General features: G+C 38.0%; 1 protein-coding gene across 6 annotated transcripts in view; it reads left to right on the top strand.

Moving 5' to 3' along the window:
• Positions 1–14,675, top strand: part of RIMBP2 (RIMS binding protein 2) — a 160,029-nt gene that overhangs the window by 117,745 nt on the left and 27,609 nt on the right. For all 6 annotated transcript variants that reach the window (XM_014963742.1, XM_014963747.1, XM_014963774.1 and 3 more), the window contains 5 exons: positions 5,208–5,359; positions 7,859–7,935; positions 8,840–8,949; positions 9,366–10,175; positions 14,413–14,564. In XM_014963742.1, the coding sequence (XP_014819228.1) occupies positions 5,208–5,359; positions 7,859–7,935; positions 8,840–8,949; positions 9,366–10,175; positions 14,413–14,564 (1,301 nt within the window). The remainder of the gene's footprint in view (positions 1–5,207; positions 5,360–7,858; positions 7,936–8,839; positions 8,950–9,365; positions 10,176–14,412; positions 14,565–14,675) is intronic.

Genomic DNA, 14,675 nt, shown 5'->3' with positions numbered 1-14,675 from the left:
ATTTTCTCTAATTGTTGTTGGGTGTAGCGCTGAGAAACCTTTTCAGTGTTAAAATCATGTATTCCTTACATATCTGCTTCTTTTGGAAGAAGGCAGACGGTCTTCGTATACAGGCATGGGTGTAAAACCTTCACTGTTTCAGGGACAGGAATTGGTCTTCTGTCTTTTTGAAGTAGCAATTCATGGGGAAAGAAAGCATAGAGACCCCCCACACTTCATTAGCCATTACATAAAAGAAACTTGTAAATAGAGCTGGGTAGAAAATGGGAAAACTGAATGGAATTTTTTGGCAAACATGGAAATTTTTTTGTTTAGAGGCATTTTTTCAACAGAAAATACGCATTTCTCCATAAAAACTTTAATACATCAAGAAAAATTTCACTGGAAGCAAACACTGTCTACAAAAACTCAAATTCTGTCATGAAGTTACTTTGGTTGGAAAGGAGTTTCATGGGATATATTTTAACAGAACTGAATTCGGATAATGCCTGCAGTTGCTTACCAAACTCTGCAAAGGCGTGTTTAAATTTGTAACTATTTAAAATAGTATTCAAAGAGGTAACTGCCAGGTGTTTCAGAAATAGAAAAGTCCAGACAAAAATAGTGTTGATGTGGGTTTTTAAAGATATTTAGAATGTAAAGTAAAAAAAAAAAAAAAATTAGATCTATATTGGTGTTCTTACACTTATAGCACCAGGAATCTTCAACACAGTAGGGTTTTTTCCAAGATTTGTATTGAACTTCTGCCAGGTCATCTCCTGTTGCCAGAGGCAACTGCTCCTCCTAAGTACACAATGTTGTAATGATTCATTATTCATAAGAAAATTTCAACGATTAAGGCCAGAGGTTACTTAAGGACACTTGAAAGTAACTTGCATGTAAATCACATGTTAGGCTGTGTATTACAACTGTGTTGTTATCAAGACTGAGGATTGTGCTCACCAGTTCAGTAGAATAACATGAACCACTTCTTCTACAAAAGAGCACTTGTCAGGTAATTTCCATTACTTACAAAGTCCCCCAAAGTTATAAGTATGAAAGGGGAACTGGAAAAACAAAATAGTCTGGGCTTTTTTTTTTTATTTCATCTTCCTAAGCTTCCAGAAAAATTCTGAGGCGTAGGGCCTAGAAATCACAAATCATTTCCCTATCATTACAGATGAGCAGTTATTTTCAGTGAAGGGTGCTAAACTCAATGTGAAACCAAGTCAAAAGGAACCAAGGTGACATCCTTCTTTCATTTCACTTCAGTAACTTTGTGCTTTGTATGCCTTGGGATTTCGAACACAAAAAATTGAGTTGTTTGCAGTCTTACCCACTGTGGTGCATATTAGTTTATAAGCTTTTCTGCAGCTGCAAGTCTTACCTAAGTGGATATTAAAGTGCACTAAATGGAGAATTCAGAAGGCATGACCTGATAGCTATAAGAATTTAGTAAAAATTTCCTTAATATCAACAGGATTACCTCCTCAGGTCTCGAAGGACAGGATTTTCAAAGCAACAATTCATTTTATAGGAAAGGTAATTAGGTATTGAATTGTCCTTTAGGCAGCCAGTGAAGGTCCAGTCTGTATCTCTGGAATTGATCTAAATGGGCCTCAATCCTCAAATAAAAATCAGTGAAACTTCTTGAGGTCCTCAGTCAAACTCTACAAATTAACTTATATTTATTCTTGAAATACTAATAGCAACAGCTTTTTTAAAAAACCTTCAAAACATAACAAACAGAAATCTTCCAAGAAATCCTTGGCTAGAAACACAGAAAACAACAGCAAGGTCTGTATTGAAGTCATTTAAAGGCCTTGCTCTGTAAACCTTTTCTCATTATCTATTGATTTTTATTTGACTTAGAATTCAGAGCCTGTAGCACCAGTGTATAAACATCAGAAATCCTTGGACAATATTCATTCTCAGTATGAACGCACAGATAACAACAAAGTAATGTTTGAGCAAGTGGGCAGGATTTCTAATTACTGAAATCAACCATTTCACAATAATGATGGAAATGCTACAGCAAGTTCTTCAAACCAGAAGTGTAATTATTTTTATTATGTGTGAGGAAGAAAGAACACAAGAGGGAACACAGGGACAGCTTTCAAAGCAAAGCAAATGACGGAAATGAGATCAGTTTATGACCAGCTGCTTTGCCTTAATTGGTGGTGTTTGAATGTATCAGGAAATGAAATAAACCTAGCCAGGATAGATTAGAACGTAAAAACTTCACTCTAAACATATAATAATGCCACAATCAGATATAGAAACCTTAAGATTTATTATTCATCAGATAAAAGGCTGATTTAAGTGGCCTTTCTAGATAATTTAGGTAGTCCATAATGAATCAGCAGTTCCAATAAATAAAAAGGAGAGTGTAATTGTACTACAAGTATGGCCAGCTTTAATTCTGTGAGACACTTAAATTAAGTCTGGTGCTCTTCCTTGCCTCTTTCCTCGAAAGGGTGTCCTTCAGACTTCCTTAACAGATATTTGCAGGTCATGGGAAAATAATGGCCATTTTGAGCATATATGGATTTATTTTACGAGACTTTACAAATAAAATATCTGTGGCTTTATGAGGTTCTTCTCTAGTATTCAGAGAAAAAAAAAAAGACATTTCTAGAAGCCGCTGTGTGTTCTTATGAACTGACCTCTTGTATTTTTCTTTTTTAACTCTTGATTTTTTCCAGAGTGAAAATATGAAAGGTGAATGATTTTTTTCTTTTCTCAGTATCCAGTGAGTTAACAAGTTTTAAAACCGTCTTTGTAGGTCTGAATCCTCTACATTCTGTTGTTCAAGCCCAGGGACATAGTGAAATTGCCTTGGATGAACAGGAGAACCTAGTTTGAAATTGTTTCTTCTTTTAGAGGTGAAGTGAGGCCAGTTTTTAAATGCAGCCATTTTTGACTGTACTCATCTATTGACAATCCGCAAAAGCAGACATCTCTATAGAAATGATCAGGAGATTACAGAGATTCAGGAGGTTTCAGGAGGAATGTGCTTCATGCACAGGGAATCTCAGTTTTGCTTTTTGCAACGACATTGCTTGATGATGCTTGTGTTTTGGTTTTTGTTTAATCCAACTGTGTCTCTACATACATAGAATCAGCATGAATTTACATACATTATTTAAGCATCTCATGACCTTTAAAACAGTCTCCTGTACAGAATATACAGGAACTAACTGCTAAAATTGTATGATACAGCTCACCCCAAAATCTCTTCTTTCCAATTTATTACAGATATTAGAATACCTTGAAAATGCAGCAATTTTTAAGCTGCTTTAAGAAATAGATCACATTGTGGTCCCAGATAAAAGCAGTCCCACAGCAGGGAAAGAGCCTTAGAGGATCAGCTTCTGTTATTTCACCCACTTTTTCATAAGGAGACAGGGGTTGATGGCACCCAGTGCAGATTTTCCTGAGCAGGGAGATGGTACGTTGCAAAAGTATCCAAGTGACTAGAGAAACAGAGGGCACTGAAGGCAGCAACAAGTCCAGCTAGGAAGACAGCTCCATTTTCAGAGCTAGATTTGGGGCAGAAACTGTATTTCCACATACATTGATGGGTATAGGTATCGACTTATTCTGAGGGGAAGTGAGGTATCTGAGTAAGCTGTATGTAGTTATTAGCAGCATCTGGAGCCATAGATATGTTCAGTTACACGATGTAGTTACTGTTACCACGCAGTTTCCTCTCCTATGTATTAAAGATCCAAGGTAAATTTTATGTACCCTATTTTACAAGTGGAAAAAATTAGGCATCTGAATGTCTTCCAGTGTCTTGATATTCCTGGAGTTTCTTGATAATGTGTGTTCTATCCTGGTTATCATCCTATATGTGTACAAAGCAAGGGCTATATTTTTACAAGTGGAAAAAATTAGGCATCTGAATATCTTCAGTGTCTTGGTGTTCCTGGAGTTCTTGATAATGTGTGTTCCTATCCTGGTTATCATCCTATATGTATACAAAGCAAGGGCTATATAGTCTAAGAATCTTTCTCCACATTTTGTATGTGGTGCAACTAATTTAATAACAGAGCCTGAAAAATCCGGGAGGTATGAGACCAAACAGCAGTTTCCTTTGAATGAATAATCACATTTGGACCGATTATTTATAGGCTTGGCGCTGACAGGCTGATATGGCAGGCATATTAACAGCAAACAGAAGGAGCTAAATTGGCTAAAGGTTTCTGAACAGGGATGACTTTTCTGTTATATATGTGAGAAAGGTTCCAAGAATAAAAAATGTGCCCTTTTCCAGCCTGGGGATTTCTGTAAGCAGGCTGGTGGTGTAATTAATCTTTTCTATGATGACTTGTGTATTTCCCTGCTGTCAATGTGCTTAAGCTGTCCTGCTGTAAATTACAGCGATGCAGAGAAAATTAATCATATTGGACTAAGGAGCACACCAGAAAAACCCTCTGATGATCTGTTTTGGAGCTTATTCTCCTCTGCTATATGAATAAAGAGGTTCCACTGGTAATTCCTGGTGACGTGTGTCTGGGAAGCTAGCAATCCAATGGCAAAGCACTGCTGTCCAGACTTTTGGCAGAACTGGAGAGGAAATGCTGAACCTACACATATCCAGGGTCTGAAAAATTAGAGCATAGGCTCATTTTGTTAATGAGAGAAAAAGGAGAAGGCACTCTGGATATCTGATTGTGTCAGCAATGCCGTAGACTATGTGCTTTAACTTCTGCTGATGCTGCAAGTATAATTAGGTTCAGTTTACAGTTTCCTGCTTGTTTTCATGTGGTTTGGGGACTATACCCAAGGGGTAAAAATGTAGAAGTATTTTATATTACACTTTAATAGTCTCTCTTGCAACCTTGATGAAGTTATCTTTTTTCTCAAGCAGCTTTTAAGTGCTGGGCATGTTAAACAGCATGTCAGATAGCTTCTTTAAAGGTATCAAGATGCTCAGAACAAAGGTGTACTTTTTTTTTCATTAGGGTAAACTTTTAACTTTGATTTTTTTGAATTAAAATACCTTCAATTTCTCCATTATGTACTGTTACATGTTGTTGTAATTTATCAAAAGGCTGGGAACTAGTAGGCTTAGCTACTGTTAAGCTCTGCAGTCTACCTTAGTCTTTTTCTAGAATGATTTCTAACAGGAGGGAAAAAACAACTCACTGCTGCTTATTAGTTGGCAGAGTTTCTGCTTGAGAACAATTACTTATTCTCTTATGCGTTTTGTTCACTGCCAGGTCATGAAAGTCCTTCTGGAAGTCGTTGTGTGATTTCAGAGTTTATACGACCCCTTCAAATATCTGGAGACAAACCAGAACAATTATCTGTCAAACCCACCTTCCTGTCCAAGTCAAGATCTGGTACCCCAAGATGCAGATTTGATTCAGACGTGAGTTTTTTAAAAATTTGTTACTGAAAATGTATGGGGCCAGGATCTCTCTTCTTCAGGGGACTGATGCAGGTTGATACACCTGCTTTTAAAAAGTCAAGATCTGAATGTTTTTGTTTTCTGACGTAACTTGGGAACATGACCAGGAGGAATTTAACTGATATTTTCAAAGAAGTCTCAGCTGATATCCTAGTCACACAGCATAAAAAATGGGTGTGTGAGGACCTCAAGCTTCTATGAAAACCTCAGCTTTCACAGCCTCAAGTGTTGTGCTATTTCTGTGCATAAGTGTATGTCAGCATTTCTGTCTGGGGCTGTTTTGGCAGATGTCTATGTTATGCGGGTTTATTATTATTTTATCTACCAAAAGGTGTGACTTTGATACAGCCTGGGCAAACGGAAGGGGAATTCCATGCAGTGCCCTGTCCAGGCAGGTATGCTCTGCCAGATGCAGTCCTGCTTGTTCTGCAGGACTTATTCTTTGCCTGGTTTTCATGACACATGTATCTTCTCACTACAGCCAGACTAGTACCACTCGCTAACAGGAGTTTCCAGCACACTCCAAAACTGATCTTGAGCTTGTAACCTGGAAGTGAATGTTGCAGGATGTTGTCACTAAACTCTTCCACCGTTTAACTTTGCAGCTTGTATTTAATTATGCTTTTGAAAGGGTCTGTTTGTCCTTTCTTAGAAAGGTGTTCTGGTTTTCAGTAGCATTCAAATAGAAAGTCAATGGGAAGCTCAGAAGAGCTTTGCAAAGGTGCAGGCAGGTATGCTCTGCCAGATGCAGTCCTGTTCATTCTTAAGGACTTATTCTTTGCCTGGTTTTCATGACGCATGAATCTTCTCACTACAGCCAGACTAGTACCACTCGCTAACAGGAGTTTCCAGCACACTCCAAAACTGATCTTGAGCTTGTAACCTGGAAGTGAATGTTGCAGGATGTTGTCACTAAACTCTTCCACCGTTTAACTTTGCAGCTTGTATTTAATTATCCTTTTGAAAGGGTCTGTTTGTCCTTTCTTAGAAAGGTGTTCTGGTTTTCAGTAGCATTCAAATAGAAAGTCAATGGGAAGCTCAGAAGAGCTTTGCAAAGGTGCCATAGCAAGGTGGTTGTTGATATTAAGGACGAATGTTAAACTTAAGGAGCTATATGACACATTTTGAAAACTTCATAGAAGGGTTTTATTTTCTATTAAATACTGTAAGCCTGGTTTATAGCCATGAAGAAATGATCTTCAGATTTTACCCCTCGGCCATAGCAAGGTGGTTGTTGATATTAAGGATGAATGTTAAACATAAGGAGCTATATGACACATTTTGGAAACTTCATAGAAGGGTATTATTTTCTATTAAATACTGTAAGCCTGGTTTATAGCCATGAAGAAATGATCTTCAGATTTTACCCCTCGCCTTACAGTCCTGAATCCCATTCTTAACCGTTACAGAAGTAAATAAATTGAAACTGTGCATATTTTCTATGTATTCTATATTCATTGCTCTGCCTTACAGTCCTGAATCCCATTCTTAACCTTTACAGAAGTAAATAAATTGAAACTGTGTGCATATTTTCTATGTATTTTATATTCATTGCTACTGAACCTGTGAAAGTTGATAGAATCAAAATGTTTTTAAATGGATTAAAAGCCTGAGTATGGTGTTGGATATTAAAAAAAATATTTTTAAATGGATTAAAAGCCTGAGTATGGTGTCGGATATTAAAAAAAATATTCTTGTACAGTAGGAATCCCATGGGTGTATCTAAGGATTATCCACAAATAAATATATGTATACATCCGTATATATACATACATAGCAGCATTACTGAAAAGAGGGAACATTCACTGCTTTTTGAAGAGGCCACAGAAAAAGCAGCCCGAAGTAGTCAAACCAGAAGCAGCAGCTTAGCAACGAGACTTAGGGAAGCAGAACTAACAGCAAGGAACAGAAGAAGTGCACGTCAAATTTAATTCCCCTTTTCTATTATTTTTGAGTTATCTCTCACTGAGAATGTCAAGCCCTCTTTTGCAGAACTGTTCGTTGTGTGCCTTCTAGAATGTAATTATGTGATACGTACTTACATTATGCAAGCTCACAGAAATTAAGCTCCATCCTTTTTTGGAGGTATCCAGATCCTGGGGGAGAGTGTATGAAAAAAATCTAAAAATGGAGCATAATGCTGTGAAGGCTGAAATTAAAAAAAAATAATGATACTCTGCAAAAATATATCTGCAACTTCCCTGATTGTTACTAGTAACAAGGCCTTCTAGAATAAGCACTACTGGGTAAGTTATGAGCTTCATGACATGCCCATAAGAAGGTACCAGGATGATAACCCTTGAAAAATTGCCTGCATCCCCAGATGCTACACAGGGGAGAATACCTGTTAGCATTTTTTTAATGTTGCGTGTTCACCTTCTGATTTATATTGCCTGTCAGGAAAACAGTGCATGCATTTTTTTGAAATCGCACTTTCTTTTTTTTTTTTTTTCTCTACAGATGGATAATGATCAGAATTCCAATACCTCAAAGCAGAGATATTCTGGGAAAGTCCATCTTTGCATTGCCCGTTATAGGTAAAAAATCCAGCTCATTACATGTATAACACAGATTTGTTATATTCAGCATTTGGTCTTATTTCACGTTTATTCATGCATTTAATTATTACCAGGAACCAATGTTATGAATAGCAGACTCCTTTCCTGTCTGCACTTTTTGTCAGAGAAAGTTTATCATGGCACATGTCTTCTACCCACTGCTGTATTTGTATAAATGAGACCAGAATGTGTACCTCCTACTTTATAAAGGATGTCTCAATCTCTTCTTATAAATTGCATTTTCATCAATGCAAGGAAGATTTAAAAGTTCCTCACACCTTTACTTTGCATATTAAAATTTCAGTTATAAATTACTGTCATGATAAAAATGTATGTGCCTAATCATTTCTTTCAGGATGGATATGGATTTAAATACTTTATAAAAAGTTTTTGTCTATGAGTAGCTTGTTTCAGCTGTAACTCACTGTTTTTTCTTTATTTAACTTGTCTATGCTGAAGGTAATAAACTTGTATAAAGGACTGTCATTTAAATTAAATGGAATATGAGGACTGGAAAAGAACCCCACAACAGTTTAATTTTAATTCAGTTTAAATAATAAAGAATTTTGGCCATTGTATTCAAAGAGACTTAGGGGAGAAATGTATTGGTAAATTCTACAGAAAAGGGTGGGGTTTTAAGTGTATAGCACTTAAATGAATAGGTTGTGTTTCATGGCAGCCTGTTGGTGATGCAGTTACAGTTCACAACAACAAACTGATGTAGACTCCACTCAGAATATATGATTCAGAAGGAGAGCAAAAAGAGTGTACTGAGGAATTACCTTCCTGTGCAGCCTTAGAACTGTACACCTTTTTCTGATTAGTGTTCAGTTGTGTGGGGGTTGTAAGTGAACACATGTTTTCCATCTGCCCTCCATTGCAGTTACAACCCTTTTGATGGACCAAATGAAAATCCAGAAGCAGAGCTCCCCCTTACGGCAGGAAAGTACCTTTATGTGTATGGAGATATGGATGAAGATGGCTTTTATGAAGGTATTTTTTTTTTATTTCTGAATTCATGCTAATTCATGCAGATTCAAATCAGTTCGTCTCTCAGACACACTGCCAGTTCTTTCTTCATCTACTACCAAATCAGTTGCTAAAATTACCCCTATCATCATTGTGTTAATTAACAGAGTTTCTGCACCAGCAAAGCCACTCCTTGCAGGCATAGCTAATTATAAGATATTTTATTTTTTCAGCTTTTCCTACTGGCAAGATTTAAGTTGACAAGAAAGCTTACTGACAGTTCTGGTTTTTGCCTCACTGAGCCTTTACGTTCTCAAACTGTGAATGTTGTTCGTGTACAGTTTTCACTTACATCTTCTTCCTTATCTCACTTGCAAGGCATTGACATGCAAGAAGTGTGCTCCTTCAAGGATTTTAATGGCATTATTCTTTCTCACCAGGGGAACTCCTAGATGGACAAAGAGGACTAGTCCCTTCAAATTTTGTGGATTTTGTTCAAGACAATGAGACCCGGTTATCAAGCACATTAAGCAGTGAACAAGATCAGAATTTTATCAACCATTCGGGTCCTACTTTGGAAGGAGATCTCCTGGAGATAAGTCCACCAAGTCACATAGACTCTAGTGTAATCAGCAATGGCGCAGGGACTCTGGATGTGAACATTGATGAAATTGGAGAAGACATTGTGCCTTATCCTAGAAAAATCACCCTTATTAAACAACTAGCCAAAAGTGTCATTGTGGGCTGGGAGCCACCGGTAGTGCCACCCGGATGGGGAACCATTAGCAGCTACAACGTTCTGGTTGACAAAGAAGTACGGATGAACATAGCCTTGGGAAGCAGAACGAAAGCTCTTATAGAAAAGCTTAATATTTCTACTTGTACATACCGAATATCAATTCAGAGTATTACAAACAAGGGTAACTCAGATGAACTGCAGTGCACTTTGTTAGTTGGGAAGGATGTCATAGTAGCCCCCTCTAATCTTAAAGTGGACAACATAACCCAGATTTCTGCTGAGCTGTCTTGGCTCCCTACAAATAGTAATTACAGTCACGTGATCTTTCTCAATGAAGAAGAATTTGACATTGTCAAGGCTGCTAGCTACAAGTACCATTTTTTTAATTTGAAGCCCAATATGGCCTACAAAGTGAAGGTGATGGCAAAGCCCCATCAGATGCCCTGGCAGCTTCCCCTGGAACAACGAGAAAAAAAAGAAGCCTTTGTGGAATTTTCTACATTGCCAGCAGGTTTGATATTTTTCTCCCTACCCCAAAACTCTCCAGTTAAGTTTCTCTCAAAATTCTAGATAAATTAATCTTACTTGTAGTTCAGTGCTGTAATCTCCATCACATTCTTGAGCAGACTGGGGATTATTAGATTGCTTTATGGTGTATAAAATTAATTCCTGTCCTGCGTTCTCTTCTTTGTTCTTGGGTAAGCAGTGAAGCATTTTTGGGAGATAAACAAGGGAAAGCCATGCTTATCATCATCGCAGATCACATACTAAGAGTTTTATCTGATTAATTTCCATTTATACTTAATTTGTCCAGTTATAGTCTTTCTGGTAGTAATTTATTTTCATTGCTGTGAACAACACTGGTTAAAACCCAGTTACTACTTCTGACATGTTGTTTGTATGTTATTTGTATGTCTTAAAGCAGTTTTTACAGGGATGATCCTGCCCTCTTCTGTAGTGGAAGAACCCACATACATTTTAGAGGACCACAGTCATTTAGGGGATGTAAATGCATTTTGATTGTGAAGTGGTAATCACATTGTACAATTTGAATTTGTAAACATAACAAATTGGTCTTCTTTTGGAAAGTCTGATGTTTTCTCCCACCTTGCTTTTACATTAGGGATCTCGATAGGTGTTACCAGTTATTTCCCAGTATTGAAGAACAGCAAAGTAATGTTGAAAACTAGAGCTGAAATAATGTAGTGCATTCAAAGAATAATCTCATAATTCTGGGAGTGTATGGCAATACCTGAAAAATCTTTGCTTATCAATTCATCTAACAGAAGTCATCTAATCAAGGACAAGTAGACGACTCCCTGTACACTCAGACTGTCAGGGCACTGAATGCCTCTGAAGCAGGGACAGTCAAGTACAAGTGACTCCTGGCGAGTGAAATTTCAATAGTGTGTAGTGGGCTATGGCTTAATTGACTCCCTGCTGGGATTTGATTCTAGCAAAGGGACAGGAATTAGTTCTGGTCACTTCCTTGGCTTGCGTGACTTACATGTAAGGAGACATGCAGGCCGAGCAGAGGGGAGTTAACCTTCTGCCTCTACTGCTTTTGATGCTGTTGATTTATAGTTTCCATAAAAATGTCCTCAGCTTTTGGCATTTACGATTTTGTCCTAAATCATTTCAGTGAGATAAGTGGTAGTGCTATTATAGGATCTGCTAGGAGAGGGGATGTTCCAAACTTTGTATATGTTCTGCGGGAGTTGGGAGATGCTGCCTAGATGGTGGCTTGACCTTAGTAGACTTGTTGACTTCTGAGTGAGGTTTTTTCAGGCCAAACACTTAGAATGCTGTATCTCCCTCTAGTTGCTGAAGGATGCTAAAGCAATAAATGAGCCTTTCTCTGTTGAAGAGCTAAAATGCAGCAAAGTCTCTGCTTTTAGATCCAGAGATCCCAGAATCTTCCCCAACACTTCATTTCACAGAGAGCGTTTTTACAAAAGCACATAAACTTTTTACTTTTATGTAGCAAAATAAAATAGCAACTGTTGAGGTGATTAAAGGATGATGCTTGGATATCAAAAGTCATTGAAACAAAGGGAAAAGGATGCCCATGAAATCAGTCAGCACTAGGAGTTACAATCCTAGTGTGTCATGTTTTTGTCTTGCAAATATTACTGGCTTCAAGTAATCACATATCACTTCATCCAAACTGCAGTTAAAAGGAAGAAGTTGAAAGAGAAACGATGAAGTGTCTTTAATGTGACTAATACTGGTTTTTCTCTCACACTGGATTTTTTTTCCACTTTAAATAATGTCAGTTGATCTATATTGTAGCGTCATGTTTAAGAAATTATTTTAAGAGTATGCTGAGAGAGCGATAACGGCTCTTCCATGTGAAGGAAATCTTTCATTGTGCTTCTCTAGAAGATGCATGGGATGAGTTGGTGGCACATAAACCTTTACTTGTGAATGTCAGGCTTAGCAGACAGTGCAGCGTGGACTGCAGCCACAGCTGCCACAGGCAGCTGATAACGTTTGTACTGGCATTTTTCTAAGGGCTTCAGAAATGTTGACAAATGAATACATGTTCCTGCTTTATTTGAAGCTGAGAAGCTCTGCTCTTTGCTAGAGGGTTTAGTTATAACCCTAGAGAAAAGGATACCATCAGCCACTTATACCAAAAAGGGAGTGGAGATTGATGAATATTTGAAAATTTTCCCACTGTATCAATCTCAGGGTTTTTTTAGGAATATATTAAGCAAAAATGAACTTGAGACAACTGCACACATTTCAAAGAGAAAGAGAGCAGTAACATGAAAAGTACAGGACAATTAGAGGTCACCTTTTCATTTTTCTCTATGCATAGATATATCTTGTTTTGCATGATTTATGCTTGAAAACACACTGCTTCCTATCGGACCAAAGCTGAGTGACAACTCTTTAGTTGCTGAGCAATTGAACTCCTCTTCTTGATTCATCAAAGCATTAGAATTGCTGAAATTAAAAAAGAAGTAGTTCTCTTTTGGGTGCTCGGATTTAATAATAGACATAAGTATTGACAGGATTGGAACCAATGGGACTCTTACGGGTTTTGAACTAATTTAGGTAATAAATTCACAAAGACCACACTGTAGCAGGATTCTGAAACAAACATTTATCTTGATGACCAAGACCATCAAAAGTCATCAAGAGTAATTTCCCATTTAATGATGGGGGAAAATAGAAACCATACTAAGCCTTGGGCATTGTGGTTTGTTAAACCTGTCTCTGCTGCAGCCTGTGAAGGTCGTTAGACTCCCTGGGGATTGTTTGCTTTGGGGGAATGGAAGGAAGGTGACTTCTCCTGCAGGAGCAGATTAACATCATTGTCATTGACAAGATACCAGACTAGATGGGATGCATTCTTTCTCGTAAACTGAGGAGGTTTGCTGGATTGGGAGTGCTGGCTGTCAATAAAATAGGATGGTCAGGGAAGGTGAAATTCAGTCCTAAATCAAAATCTATGTCTTGTCCAAGAATTCAGTCATTTTGCTTACTTGGCTTTGCAAGTTAAAAATATATTACAGGTGCAAGGGATAGTATAGGCAAAAATTTCATGTTGTGCCTGTAGTGTCCTAATCATGACCGTAATTTTATTTCCGTGCCCACTAGAGGATGAAATTTAGTGACAGCAAACTACTGAAATGCACTGACTGTTTGCCAGCATATCTGGAGGCTGAAGCTTGTATGATATTTACACTTGTATCATGATCTGTTTGTTAGCAATTAATGCACACAGTCAAAATATTTGTAGCTTTTTTTTGGTAGATGAGCAGAAATTGCTTGTGCTTAGTTCACTGGTAAAAGCAAACTCACAGCAACCAAGGTTTGTGTTTGTGTTCTCCCGGCTATTACAGAGATGGCCACAGCTGAACCCTGCTTCTGAGATGTTTTAGCATGAAACACTTCTCAGGGTTTGACTGTTAAACTAACACAACAGGATGCCTGCGATATTCATGGACTAATAATCTCTATGATATTTTTACTTTGGCTTTCTGTCCGAAGTAGAGCTATTTATAGAGGAGTAATAATGTCTTTTAATTAAGGATATATTTGGTATGTTATTACACTAACATACTGTAAATGCCTTAAAAGGTTAGTAAGTGTATTTTTTTCTTCAGGGCAGAGGAAAGACTTTGAGTCCAGTTGTCCTTTAAACCAGGGTGCTGCTGGTTGAAAATGTGACAAGTTTCAGCTTGCAGTCTGCATTGCACCTTAGTGTCAACCTGCTTCTGGCCCATGAATCGTGACCTGGAGCCACTGATGGTCCAGAGACACAGAATGTAAAGTAATTTCTGAGTACATAGTGTGCATTCAGTGCAGAGATACATACCAAAAAGTCACTGGCTGTCATCTGCAGCAGTTTTCCACTAACAGTGCCACACCTGGGCCTTTTTCTCCCTGTATTTTTCTGTTAACATCTTCTGAATTCAGAGTAAGTAGCAGTTCTACAGCCTGCGGTTCTACAGCCTGGAGGGATAAAAATAGGTCCAGAGCAAGTTACAAGTAGAGACCATCTTGCAAAGAAATATAGCTTAGCTAATGGCTGTAAGCTGAGAGCCTGAGTTCTGGCTCCATGACCTGCTGAGCCTGTGCTTCTGGTTTTACATAATAACTGCAATATGAATGTTTTTTGTTCTTAAAATAAAAAATAGTGCTTTGAGATCTATAGTTTCCAACTTGCAGATATATCGGTTGATGTACATATTTCTCATCTAAAGCTCAACAGTGACCAGTCTTGTCTTTCTTAGGTCCTCCAGCTCCACCTCAAGATGTTACTGTACGGGCTGGGTCCACCCCAGCAACTGTACAGGTGTCCTGGAAACCACCATCTCTGACAGCAACAGGGACCTCCCATGGCGCCAATGTCACCGGCTACGGTGTTTATGCGAAAGGTCAACGGGTGAGTTCTCCTTCCAGCCTTACAGTGACCATCTACATCAGGTGAATTTCAGCTGACAGGTGAAGGCAACAATAAACATGTGACAGCACTGGAATGTGTGCAGGGTTTTCT

The sequence above is a fragment of the Calidris pugnax genome, unplaced genomic scaffold (assembly GCF_001431845.1).
Source record: "Calidris pugnax isolate Ruff unplaced genomic scaffold, ASM143184v1 scaffold32, whole genome shotgun sequence".
Classification (NCBI taxonomy): domain Eukaryota; kingdom Metazoa; phylum Chordata; class Aves; order Charadriiformes; family Scolopacidae; genus Calidris; species Calidris pugnax.
This window is presented reverse-complemented; position numbering and strand designations above follow the sequence as displayed.